This window comes from Aythya marila (assembly GCF_965140915.1).
Source record: "Aythya marila genome assembly, chromosome: 10".
Lineage (NCBI taxonomy): Eukaryota > Metazoa > Chordata > Aves > Anseriformes > Anatidae > Aythya > Aythya marila.
In genome coordinates this window covers 11,416,286-11,429,832 of record NC_139051.1, presented here as the reverse complement: position 1 = coordinate 11,429,832, position 13,547 = coordinate 11,416,286, and the positions used below count along the sequence as shown (strand labels likewise).

At 50.7% G+C, this 13,547-nt stretch overlaps 2 protein-coding genes across 2 annotated transcripts in view; both read right to left on the bottom strand.

The window, feature by feature from the left end:
- The window catches only part of ABTB1 (ankyrin repeat and BTB domain containing 1), a 28,551-nt gene extending 26,150 nt beyond the window's left edge, over nt 1-2,401 (bottom strand). The window contains exons 1-2 of the mRNA XM_082767826.1: nt 2,203-2,401; nt 556-618 (exon numbers count right to left, since the gene is read on the bottom strand). Of these exons, the coding sequence (XP_082623952.1) occupies nt 556-618; nt 2,203-2,258 (119 nt within the window). The 5' untranslated portion in view covers nt 2,259-2,401. The remainder of the gene's footprint in view (nt 1-555; nt 619-2,202) is intronic.
- A 939-nt stretch (nt 2,402-3,340) lies between these two features.
- The window catches only part of PODXL2 (podocalyxin like 2), a 32,672-nt gene continuing 22,465 nt past the window's right edge, over nt 3,341-13,547 (bottom strand). The window contains exons 5-8 of the mRNA XM_082768503.1: nt 10,233-10,389; nt 8,656-8,717; nt 7,001-7,180; nt 3,341-6,667 (exon numbers count right to left, since the gene is read on the bottom strand). Of these exons, the coding sequence (XP_082624629.1) occupies nt 6,458-6,667; nt 7,001-7,180; nt 8,656-8,717; nt 10,233-10,389 (609 nt within the window). The 3' untranslated portion in view covers nt 3,341-6,457. The remainder of the gene's footprint in view (nt 6,668-7,000; nt 7,181-8,655; nt 8,718-10,232; nt 10,390-13,547) is intronic.

Below are 13,547 nucleotides of genomic sequence, written 5' to 3'. Positions count from 1 at the left end.
CCTGCACTGCAGCAGGCAAATGTGACTCTACTTTTACTTTGCAAAGTTATTCTATACTCCAAATATACTGCAGACGTCTAAGTACACTTTGGAATTGGGATGTAGGGAGGAAAAAAGCTCATACAATCCTCCTCAACTCTGAGGATTCTTCACTACCTACTGCATGTTCACAACCTCGCCAGACAGACAGTGATCCCACAGCCACTTTGCATTTTATCAGGTCGCACCTTTACCTGAAAAGACACAGCAGGATACCATAGACTCGGAAGAAAAGCATAGCCAGGCCAAAAACAGACGGCTCAATCCAGGTCATTTGGAAGCACTAACCATGCTTCTGAGCACTAACTCCAGCAAGTGACACTCAGATGGGGAGACAAAGACATATTTATCACAGCACGCGCAGAGGAGAGAAGCAGAAATATGCAGCCAAATCTCTCACAAAGCAGAACCCAAGACATTTTGTAACAGAGCTTCTAGCTGTAATGCAAAGAGAGCAAAAGCCCTCTGAATGCCCTGCCCTCCCACCCAGGCTGTGCTTTAGGTTGCAGGACTCACAGAGGCGTACTGTCCCACTTATCTCGGACATTAATTTCCACATCTCGCTGCTCAAGGAGGTATCTGGAAGAGAAGGGAGAGCACAGTCATAATGTCATGTACTTGCTCACTCAAACACGTTCCTCTCTTTAAAAAGATGGGACTTTGAGTTTGGGTGGTAACGTCCAAACGCATGACAAGATCTTGCATTCAACCTAGGGATCAAGTGACATCAGTCAAAGAACAGCATTCTTCAGGGTGGCTTGACAGCTTCCTTCAATCTTAGGTAGTGAGTAGTGGAAGAGGGTGATCAAATCAACCTCCTGCTGACCCTTAACAAGGCCAGTCACAAAAGAAGAATGAGCACTTCAGCAGTACCTTCTTTTTTTTTTTTTAAATGCTCACAGCCTGGATACTTACTAGTAAGTGGCCAAATTTACAAGAATAAGGCTAAACTTCTACCCTGTTTATGGCTTTTCTTACCATGAGTAACAACAACATCAGTATCACTCCAGACTGCCCTTAATTCCTGTCACTTCCTTGTCCTGCCCATTTAGGCTATATCACAGGCTGCCAACTCTTGTCCCTTGGCACTTCTAGAAACCAGCCTTTGCCTTGCACACCAGTTTCTTATGCAGCCTGGTTCTTGCCCCCAACTACAGCCCCAGCTGTCTCTCCTAGCCACATAAGAGAGTTCCCCTCAGCCCTCACAAAGATTCTCAGTTGTTTTCCTCATCCACCACACCAGTTCCCTCTTCCACTCCTTCTGTTTTGCCTTCCTCAAACTTCAGCTTCCTGCGACTCCATCCAAACCCCAAACAGCTCAGATCCTTTCTACTCAGCCTGTTTTGTCTGGCTCCATGCGGCGCTCATCTCTGCTTTGACAGCATTCTCAGCCCGATGATCTCTCTGCTATCACTTCTCCGCTGGTTATCTAAAACCTCCGCAAGGTCATGTGCAGGGCCTCTCCTTCTACAGCACGCTGCGATTTAGCGCTTGCAACAAACTAAGCTAACGTGAACACACAACTGATAAAACCGCCTCCCAGACCTCACCCACCGAGCTTCTTCTCTTTAGTTAGAAAACTCCTTGAGACAGAGGGGCTCTGTCTGATTACCTGGGAAGATCCACGCACTGGAAGGATCTAACAGGAGCCGAGAGGCCGTGAGAGGCAGCGGAGGTGTGCGGGGTCACCCCGTGCCTTCACACTGTAGCACCGTGAGCAGGCTGAGGCTGAAATTTAGCCCCCCAGGTTCTCGGGGACACCCCCACAGCCTACATGAGGTGTTTGAGCATCTCCACGAGCACTTTGCACAGACCCAGCTCCCTACCGCTGCACACGCAGCGCCCAGCCGCACAGACAGATCACCGAAGACGAGGGGTTTTCACAAGGACACCCCAGACAGCACCCACACACAACCACCCGACTGAGGAATTTCAAGAAACGAAGCAGACATTACGACAAACCCCAGGGAACAGCAAAAAACCCTGCAACCACCCAAATTTTGAGGCTGTTTACACAGAAAGGAGCTCTCCCTTCCACGCCCCTGCCATCTCCCGGCTGCGGGGCAGCCCCAGCCCGCCCGGGGGCTGAGGGGGGAGCCGGGGACGAGGCGCTGGCAGCGGCTGCAGCCCCCCCCTTGTCCCCTCCGTGTCCCCAAAGCTCACCTCACACGGCTCACGTCCCCCTTCTTGCAGCTGGTGAACAGGTCGCTGGTGTCCATGGCCGGGGACAGGCGGCGGGGCGGCGGCGCCGCATTGACCCTGCGGGCGGAGGGAGGGCGGCCGGGTTGGGTCGGATCGGGCTGGGCCGGGCCGGGGAAGGGAGAGCGGGGACCGGAGAAGACCGAGAGGGACCGGAGGGGACGGAAACGGTGCTGGATGTAAACAGGGCGGAGAAAAAAGGGAGGAGAGAGGCCCCGCCGCCGCCCTCCCGCGGCCCGGAGGAGCAACGGCCGGGGCCTGAGGGGCAGCGGGGTGAGGCGCTGAGGCACACAGTGAGCGAGGGTTGTGTGAAGGGAATAAAAACACGATTGTGGCGCTCTCAGGGCCAAATATGTGTTTCTAAGCGATCTCCAGTTGGGGCTGGGGTGTTTATGAGGTGGTTATGAGGCTGAAAAAGCACGACAGCAAAGACAGGCAGGGATGAACCGCGACGAAGTCACCACGGCTGGTGGGGCTGAAGGGCTGAGCTGCCTCTGACCCCGAAAGGACGGACACGGTGCTGAAACACGGACAGGGCTGTGGGATGCAAAGCCCCAGCACATTGTACTACACAGAACTGTACTATTACAGACCCCCTTCTTGACATCTCAGCAATGTCTGGAAGCAAGCAGCAGCACGGCCAGCCCAGACCACGTCTGCCCCTGTCCCACTGAGGTGGCGAGCGGCTCCGCACCCAGCTGTGCATCCAGCCACTGCCATCGCCATGTCCCTGGGGCACAGCTCCTCACACCAGCACCCTGCTGTGCTCTTGGATGAAACACCTTCCTCTCCAGTCAGAGCCTCTGACTTCTGGCCGTGTTTCCTGGGAGGAGAGGGGACAAGTGGAGGAGAAAGGGGGCACACAAAATTGTGACCCTGAGCTGGCTGTCCAGGGCCTCTAGACTGGTGCCTCCACGAAGCATCCCATCTCCTTGCTTTGCAGACAGGGACATCCTCACACAAACCATCCCTCACGTGCCTGGTGCCAGCCCCTCTGCTCACAAGCAATTCCAGAAACCTCCCGTGTCCTAGGCAAGTCGCAGCAAACAAATATCCGTAGATAAGAGGGGAGGAAAAAAAAAGTTCCGTTTTATTTTTTGTCTCCAACTCCCAGCAGCCACCAGGTGTCAGTGCGGTCAAACGTTTGGCAGATGGGACTACAGTGAAGTCCTAGTAGGTGGAAAAGGGTTTTCCAGGAATTTCATTGTCTTCTCTATCTGCTCTGTTGCCTGGCACACCCCTCTGAGCAGTCCAGCTTTGACAGTCTTTGTTACAAAGTTTAACTACATTAAATTGATAGAAAAGTTTCCCGTTACAAGTGATAAAACAAAAGTTTCTCTTCCTTTTCAAATCCTCCCCGTACAGAGCTGGAAATCCAAGCACTGAACAATAAAGTGAAATGGGCTACAGACAGCCTCTCTACAGCACTTCCCAGCCCACAGGTACCAGGAGATGACCCATCTGCGGGGCTTGCAGGAGAGGACAACAGTGCAATTGACTTAACAAGATCGGCCTAGTGCAAAAAAGGATACAGAGAAAAAACAAATGGAAAAGGTATAAAAAGTATCACCAGACTACAAGGAAATTGTATTAGCCAGTAGATTTCCAGAGATAAACTGAGATCATACAGCTAAGTGCACCCAGTCAGAGACATCAGAAGATTGTTCTCACCTTCGTGACAGCCACCCTTAGACACTCTCGAGATACCCCGGAGCACTCCAGATTCAGAAGAGTCCACTACAGTCCCTGGAATACAGTCAGGCTGTAAGAAACCAGAGCAGCAAGCCAGGAGAACTTGCTAGCTCCTTAACAAGCCCAAGTGCCCCCCAGGTGCTTTCTTCAAAGTTTGAAGACATAGACAGGATCAGGAGGTACTGAGCTCAACAAGAAGCATTACTTTATCAGCATGTTGTTGTTTGTCTGAATTAGTAATGCAGAGAGAAAATGAGGCAGCAAAGCGGCTCCTAGCAATGAAGTGCACCAAGAAAGTGTTTTGCAGGTGAGCTAATTCACATCTGATTGGTGGCTGTATCTTTTTAATAGCCACTGGGTTATAAAAACGTATTTAATGAGGATTATTGGACTTAGAAACATTTATACAGTGAAACTGCCTAAAGGCCACAGCCATGCCAGGCCCGTTATGCTAAGTGCTATACAAACTCAAATTTTAACTCCATGCTTTAAATTTACTCACCGTATCATAACAACTTGCATTTAACCCATGAGCCCCCAGATGCCCTCAACACAGCCACTGAACCTGTGCAGTTTCACTGCACGGACCCGTCAAATTCAGCAGGAGCCATCTCCAAGGGACGGTCAGCGAAGGGACACACGTGTGGACTGTCCCCCTTCCCAGCCACCCACTGCCAGCCGCTGGGGCAGGAGAGGGAACTCCTCTGGGCATCTCTGTAACTCTACCAAGATACAAAAGGAGCTGATGGTCACCATCTCCTACACAACGCAGGGAAAGGTAAGGAGGCAGGATAAACACTGAAAACTGGAATGTAGATAGGAAACCAAAGGCTATCTCTTGAATGCGTTATAGACTGCTATCGACCTGGTCCTACTTCGAGGTGGTCTGCGATTCAGTTTGTATGCAAAGCGCTATGCAAAATGAAACAACAGACTCTTTTGTACCTTGACTCTAGGCACTCACATCAGGGATGAGCATGCTAAAAATACGTATATGTACAGGGATAGATTTACAGGCTGCATATCTGGAGTCTTTCTGTACAAAGGTTCCCTTAAATACCAAACGCCAAGCTGCACCTTGCAGTAAGCAAGCAAGCAGCTCACCAAAACAGAGACCAATACTGTTGCCTCTGACCGAAGCAAGTCCCTCAATCCCTCAGTGAGAGAAAAAACAAATGTTCTGGGATTTCAGGCTTGAAAGTAGTTCTGAGTCTTGATTTAGGCAGGGCTCAGAGAACAATTATGCATATTCACGTGCCTTTTATCACACATCTTCAGGGAGCTGGGGCCTCAAAGTTGCCTGAGGCGTGCCTGAGAAATATTCATTGGGGAGCTCTTAGATCTGATTCTCATCTCATCTAAACAGGCTTTTACATTTGTTTGACTGCAGCAATTTTAAAGATGTTACCCTGATTTACACCAATGTGACATTAAACACTTCACACCCCAAGGCAAGATCCTGAAAAGGAAATAAAAGGACCAGAAAATTATCTGAGCTTTCACTTTTCTCCCTGTTAAAAGACTCCCATAGCCTTTACATTTACCTCAAAAAGATCAACTGAAACCACACTATCCTGGAAAATGGAACAGGAGTAGAAAAGGCCTGCCAATCTAGGACTGAGACTTACACAAGGGATACTTTGCTGCTGATTTCACAGGCTGTTAGGTGAAAGAGGCAGGTAAATGTCCTTATTGAATAACTCTCCAGCCTAAAGCAAGTTTCCAGCTGAGATGCTGCACCATGGCACCAAGTTTTCTGCAATCAGTGAAGCAAGGGTAAAGTGCTCAAACTTTGCAAGCTCAGCTTGGAGCTGTGAAATGGAAAAGGGACAGAGAGAAGCTCTTTGAGGGTGTGAGGAAAAAAGAGATGACAGGAGGATGTTCTTCCCAGATAGAAACATTGGCCCATCCAATTAGCAGCTGAACGCTAGAGTGCTAAAAAACAACCAAACAAAAACACCAAAAAGCTCTTTTCATGTGTGGAATGCAAACTCTGCCCAGGACATCAAACAAACTGTGGCTCTCTCCATCCAGAATGGTGCACGGGTTCTACTGCACCTGCAGGGGCTGGACGCCACCTCAGCTCTACAGATACAAATCCAGATGTAGCAAGGTCAGGATCTGGCTGCCGTAATTCCAGCTGGACTCCTAAAGTGAACTTACTCCCCAGAGCTCCTGGTGGCAGACTTAGCCTCACCTCCTTGTTTCTCAAGCCCAGCCACTTTCGGCCACTACCAGAGAGCTACAGTAAGTGCCTTGAAAGGTGATGAAAGCATTGGTGCTACTGATAGGAACACACACACAGAGACCTACACACCCACCCCTCCCGCTTCCCTCTGTTCGGTGATCCTCCTGGCTCCAAGCCTCAGATGCAGGCTCAGGACTTCCGTCGGGAAAACTTGCCCAAAGACTTGACCAGTCCCAAGCCTTTAAAAAGTTCCTGAGAAGCCACCTGATCCCATGGTCCACCAGTTCAGACAGGAGAGAGACAAGTGTATTTAAGGGGGTGGTTCTCTCTCTTCTCCTTCTAAAGATGCGTGTCTTCCTCAAACACATCCACGTCCTCGCTTGCCTGCTTGTTGATGAGGACATCCCAGCTGTCGGGGCCGTTGATGGTGTTCCCACCGTTCACGCTGGGCTTCTTCTCCTGCATTTCTGACTGGCTGTCGCTGGCCACGTCCAGGGTGGGGTTGTCATGGCAGCCGTTCTCAACAAAGCGCAGCTCCTCGCCGTGCGACTGCAGAGGAAGAGAGGAACACAAATGGAGACAAGGAAGGACAGGCCCTAGTGATGCTGAAAGGCACAACTGGATCAGGCTACGAGGGTCAGGGGAACTTTGCAGGTCATCCGTGGGAAAAGGTAAATTTACTCCTGGCCTCCTGGGAGACATGAGCACAGCAAGAGCCACAGGTTTGCATCTCTCTTATGCCTAAGTGGGCTTCCTGCTGCTCCAGCAGCGTATCCAGCTACATTCAGAAGGTGCACAAGGAAAACAATCTCTCCCAGTTTTCCAATCCCCTCCATCCCAAGGAATGAGTCCAGCCACCTTCCCCACCCACCCAGCGCTCACCATGTTCTTCATCTTGGGCAGACGTCTCTGCCAGCAGTTGTATATGAGCCCCAGCACGATGATGATGGCACAGATGGACCCGATGATCACCAGTACCACGAAGAGCTTTCCATAATCGCTGCGTGTCTGGTTGGGGTGTGACTGACAGCTTGTGGTGGTCGAGTAGTTCTGGATGCCAATCTGGAAGGAAGGAAGGGGCACACTGAAACCCCTGGCCCGCAATCAGGTGGGATCCTGTTCAGACTTTCCAGGTCCTAAGTACAGGACCGTCACTGTGGGCAGAGGAACTAAAAGCCAGGGTTAGGGAGCCAGGATGTTCGCTGTCTTGCATGGTGAGAAGGAACACGACCGAATTTAACACCACCATCCTTGGGAGCTGACAAATCCGTAAATGACAGTAGGCACAACCCTGCCTTGGCTGCCTGCACAAGGCTCACACAAATGTGTGAGACAGGAGGCTTTCATGGCAGAAACCACAGAAGTTTCAGAGTTCCCTTGGGGTTGTCAGCAAAGCCCAACGCCATTTCCTGTGACTTGGTGCTCTCCAGACAGGTTACACATCAATTCAGTAACAAGTATGATGGGGGTAAGAAAATATCCTCCCGCCTCTTCCCAAGCTTGTGCTAGCACAAGGTGAAGGCAGGGAGCAGCGTTTCATTATTGATGGAGCTGGAGAGCGAGAGGCAGGCGGTGGGGCTACTGTGGTAGGATGCATGCTTACACAGTGGCATTGTTGCACATGGAAGTCAAACCTTACACCAACAGGAATCTTCTTTCTGGACAGTTCTAGGTGTTGATACTTCAGTCACACTATTTCTACAGGGCTGGCTTTTAGCACTGTCCCTGGTGTAAGCCAATCAATACCGCACTGCGCACTTAATTTGCTTTGTCTAACTGCACCAGTTTGTTAGGTCAGGGAAAAACCTGGGAGCAGACATCCAGCAAGGTGGTGGCCCATTTCTGCTGCTAAAGTCAGCAGAATTACTCCAGGAATGTTAAAAAGGAGAATCAGTGCCTAAGGGGCAAACTCAGAGATCACAGGACTGTTTTGTTCTCATCTCTGCCCTCTTCCAAGCTGCCTATGGGTAAAAGTGAATATGTGAGGGCTACAGGCAGCTGGCAGTAGAATCTGGCATCCATTGCCTGCCCTTGTGGAGACAGTTCTTGTCTTCATCCTAAGAAGTGAAATGCAGAGCCTGGGATTGCAGGAAGACTGTGCATGTGTCCCATCTAGTAAATGGACCCCTCCCACCTTCTCCAGCAAAGACTGAGCAACTGGGAGCAGCCAGCACGTGTAAATCAGCTGTAGGGTGAGCAGGGCTGAATCTGGGGCTCTGCAGCACCCACAGGCAAGAGTGTGGAAAGTATGAGACCAAGTATCCCAACAAAATGAATTTATGAAAAGCAGCTTCAAAACTAAGCCAGAAAAGCAGAGAGGGGATAACCCACAGCTACTCTCTCCCTGGGAGCAGACATTTGATGATCTGGCAACTACCAGAGAGGGCAGAAGGGAGTTTGCCAAGAGTCTGACTCATCTGTGCGCCTGCTGTGGGTTCAGCATTCGGTTAGACTGAGATGTGCTCCCAGTTTGCAAGGTGCTTATTTTAATTGTATAGCCAGTCTTGAAGGGTAGATGCAGGCAGACAGGCTCTCACCTCAGCTAAGCTCCTCTTAACATCTCCCAGTGCCATGAGAACATCTTTTGTAGGGATGACACCTGCAAAGAAGGAAAGGGAGAGATCAGTGCTGCTTTTTCAGCTCACGTTAACTCGGTTAAGATGTACTCAAAATCCCCAGCAGGATGAAGGAAGAGGAACACACATTTTTATTCGTTGGTACTTTATGTTAGAGATCAAAAGAATGCAAGGACCATAACTGAAGATACCTCCAAATGCTCCTTAAGGAAAAAAAAAAAAAAAAAAAAAAACAGGCATGAACTGATACTGGAGGTACCTAGGTACCCTTCCGACAGCCACAGAAGCTCTCAGGATCTGCGTCTGCTCTGTGAGCAGCAACATCCGAAGAGTCATGGAGGCAGGGACCTGTGCTGCCCAGTGCAGCCACCCTGCTCTGATCCTGAGCTGCAGCACTTAGGATGATCCCACAGAGCCCCGTGCTCACCTACTGCATCCTTCAGCAGGTGCGTTTTGCTCGGCAGGGCTCCCTGGCGAGGCTGCATCCCTGACACAACAGCAGAGGCTGCAGGAGGTGTGCTGGAACAGCTTCAGGGAACAGCTTTTGCCAGGGAGTTGCCAGCCCACACTGAGCCAGCCCCTCCTGGGACCCTCCTTCCCCAACAGTTCCTGGGTTGTTCTCCAAGCCAGGCGAGCATGAGCAGCCAGGGAGGATTTAGAGGCTGAGGGCCATTTCTACATTCACTTGCAAAGCAGTAAAAAGAGGGACTGAACAAAAGCACAACTCTTCAAAGCAGAAAATACTTTGGTTCCTGAGGTTTCTAAACGCAGGGATATCTCCCAGGTTGGCTGTGCTGCTGTTCAGACTTCTTTTTTTACCTCCAGGAAGGGGGATGTCCACTCTTACAGCATGAAGGCTTTATTTCAGAAGAGCAAATGCTTGCCTAAGCCTTTTCATTGGCACATGGTCCAGCCTAAGGGCTTGGGAGAGATGTAATAATTTAAGGCATCGATACAGAAAATATCTTTTAAACATTAGCTCTACATTCCTACTACTACAGGGCATTATAGAATACTGCTTTTTTTTTTATGTTGGCCACAATGTCAACGTTAGAGGCCTGTAGAACAGAGCAGAAGCAGTACAGGAGAAGCATGCTCCTACCAGAAGGGGATGAAGGTGTTAAAATTCCCCAGCTCAATTCACCTCTCATCGTCAGTTTGAGTTTCTCTGGGGATAAGTTACGAAGTGACCTAAGAGCAGGCTGCCGTGCCCTGCCAGGACAGAGGCCTGCTCATGGAGGACAGTGCAGAAGCACGGGGAGGAAGCTGATGTGTGAAGGCAATCCAGAGCGGGAGTGAAGCAGGAAGCAAAGTGCAGAAGAGAGCTTGGTGCAAGCAGTGAAGGACAAGCCAGAAGGAAGATGTGAAGAAAAAGGGTCTTAAGTCCTCAGAGCCCACTCTATCCCTCAAGTCCATTTAATGCTTGGGATTGGAGGGATTGAAGGGGATGGGAGAGAAAAAGATCCACTTAGGGGATTTGAGAGCCCCCTAAAAACAACCCCCATGACAGGAAGACTCCTCCTCCCCCCCGCACTTACCCTGTTCCCCCGCCAGTGTCATTAGCAAGTGCTTTTCGTTCTCATTGGGCTTGCTCAGGGAGATCAGCCAGCGGTCCTGCAGTCCGTCCGTCTGCCTGGAGAAGGCGTCCTCCACCAGCGCCAACAGCTGGGGACCCCTCTCCAGCCGAAACTCCTCCTGCCACAGGAAAGGGACCTTGGTGAGCACGCGGTGGGAACAGGGCAGGTGTAGCACCACAGGGCTGGTGTGTCTGTATGGCAAAACCCCTGCACCCCAAAGCCAGCAATGCTAAACCTGGTGCAATGCTCCCCCTCACAGCTCTCAGGACACATCAACCAACCCTCCTGCTGGGCTCCTGCAGCTGCCAGACACCCCACACCACACCAAATCCCACACACAGGGACTGTGAAGCACCACCACCACCACCACCACCACGTAAGGCAGGAATCAGCCGGGCTTCTCCCCGCTGCCAGCGCCGGTCAGCGGGCGCAGCTCAGCCTGCCGTGCTCCAGCCATCCCTCGGCGGGCTCCTTTGCTGCTTTTCCCACTCGTGCGTTTCTATTCTTATCTCCAGTTGCCATGTCAACCCGAAGGCCGCGCAGATGATTAATAAAATGGAGAGCTCTCGTTGCCACGGCAATGCGAAGCGCTCAGGGCAGGCACAGGCCTGTGCCGAAAATGGCCTAATTGGAAGAGACACCACTGGCTGGGGCCTGGCTCCAGGAGCAAAGGGACAACGGGGGTGAGATTTCTCCTCACGGGGAAAGCAGAGGTTGCAGAGCACTGATGGATTTTCCTCTGAATGCACGTGAGCCACGTGGTGGTCACCTCCCAGCATCAGGTCAGATCCTGCAGTCCTCTCCCGGGCACAATCCCCAGGAATACTGAGTGGGAGATGTGCCAAGAGGGACTGAAGCGACTGCCTTGCCCCTCAGGAAGATAGAAATTCCCATTAGGAAGTCAAGCTGCCAGCTGCACCCTGCAATACAGGCATCGACCCTGCAGCAGGTGAGAGCCTGGTGCTACAGAAAACATTGAAGCTCACGGTGTGACTGCAAGGGGCTGGCACCCTCCCTGTCCCTCGGCTTCTCAGTGGGACTCAGCACTCCACCAGATCAGGCATCAAAACAGAGGAAATACCTGAGGAATCCCCTCGTGCTAATTTCAGATACAGCACTTGCAGTGCAGATTCTGCCCCACAGCCCCAGAAATCCAAACAGTGCAGGCCTTGGACACAGAAACCAGAAAACAAAAGGGGGAGGCAGAGGACAGGTGAACTGCCCCAAGTGAGCAAATTGCCATGGGTAGGAAACAAACTGTGCCAGCAGTGGTGGAGAGGAGGAGGCTTGCTTCCAGTTTCAGCCATGCAAAGTGGTAATGGGAGACAGGGAATGAAGCAATGTTCATGTTAAATACATATTCTAAGGGACACTTGTCAACATAAAGGGGAAAAAAGTACAAATGACCCATTGGGAAATATTTTTTGAAATATGAAATCAAGTAGAAAAACAGTTCAGGCCTGCTTGTCCCAGGGCACTTCCTTCTTTCAGCATGACAGAACTGAGGATCCACCAGTAAAGGCACAGTTTTGTCAAGGGACATCTCCACGCCTGCTTTTCAGCTCTCGCCCTTCCACTGGTTTAAACAACACAAGACCACAACAAGGAAGCTACCACGTTTTGCAAAATTAATAAGCACTTCAACTCCACAGAGATGGTAGAAAGAGGAATGGTGGATGTGAAGGAAAAAGGACTGGTTTTCAGAGTTGCAATTGTGAACTGCAACAGAAACACTTAGGGCTCTCCAAAGGGCAAACCTGTCTGCCTGAAGTCAGGAGGAATGAGGCTTGACTTTTAATCTGCCTGTACAGCAGGCAGCATGCTTTGTGCTGCAAATCACCTGCTTGCACTGCCCCCAGAATTTTCACCCTGAGCCCCAAAAAGACACACCACAAGCTCACCACTAGTGGAAATAGGTCAGTGCAGGAGGGTCACCCTGCAGTAACAAAACCACTCCCCTCGGCAGGAGCTGCAACAAGCAGGAGTGCAGACGCACAAGGACAGAGCGGGGCTCCCTGATGAAATATTTTGGTCTCAGGCTGTCAGGCTCGTAATCATTTCTGAGAATTATGAAAGGCACCTTGACCCCAGGCCTTTCACAACTGGTTTTAAAGTGCCTGCTAAAAGGCCCGGCAGAGGTGAATGAGCCCTTTTACCAGACATCCACAAGGGGCTCTGGGCTCCTGAATTAACGGCAGCTTTACGGGGCTGGATGGACAGGCAGTGGATTAGCAGAGCGTGTCTAGTTAACAGTCCCGGATAACACACGAGATAACGGGGTGGGAACAAGAGGCACTTAAGGAAGATTTAGAGACAGCTGCTTGATACTGAACCATTCACACTGCAAGTGGGGAATCCTTTTTCCTCTGAGCCATCAGAGGAATGTTCCTATATCCTGGAAGGAAAAGAAGAAAAAGGAAGACAGGGAGGAAGGGTCACACCTCAACCCTGCCACACTGCCTGTAAGTAAGAGGTGCAAAGTTAGATGCTCTCATGTCTCCTGACAGACCCGGTGAACACGCACAAACTGGCAGCCAGGACTTAGTCAAAATCCAATCTGGAACTGACATGGTCTAGACTGAGTGAAATCCACCCACTCTTTCCCCATTTGGAGAACGGGAATACTTCTGTTCTTCTCTCCACAGCCTCTGTAGGGATTTTGAGAATTAGTGCTTTTAAAATGTTTTGTAGTGAAAGCACACAGCAGGAGCTGCGCCTGCCTCCACACCTCTGTCGTGGTTTAACCCGACCGGCAGCTAAACACCACGCAGCCGTTCGCTCACCCTCCCCCCTCCCTCTCTGGGACGGGGGAGAGAAATGGAAAGTGAAGCCCGTGAGTTGAGATAAAGACAGTTTAATAAGACAGGAAAAAAAATAACAAAAATAATAATAACAATAATAATAATGATGATACAATGGTGATAATACGAAAGTAATAATAGTATGTACAAACAAGTGATGCACAATGCAATTGCTCACCACCCGCTGACCGATGCCCAGCCTAACCCCGAGCAGTCCGGCCCCCTCCCCCCGGCTAGCCACCCCTATATATTGTTTAGCATGACGTCAGATGGTATGGAATACCCCTTTGGCTAGTTTGGGTCACCTGTCCTGGGTCTGTCCCCTCCCAGCTCTTACTGCACCCCCCAGCCTGCCCGTTGGCAGGACAGAGCAAAGGCTGAGATGTCCTTGGCTTAGTATAAGCACTGCTCTGCAACAATTAAAGCATCGGGGTGTTATCAGCACTCTTCTCATTCTAAGCCAAAACACAGCATT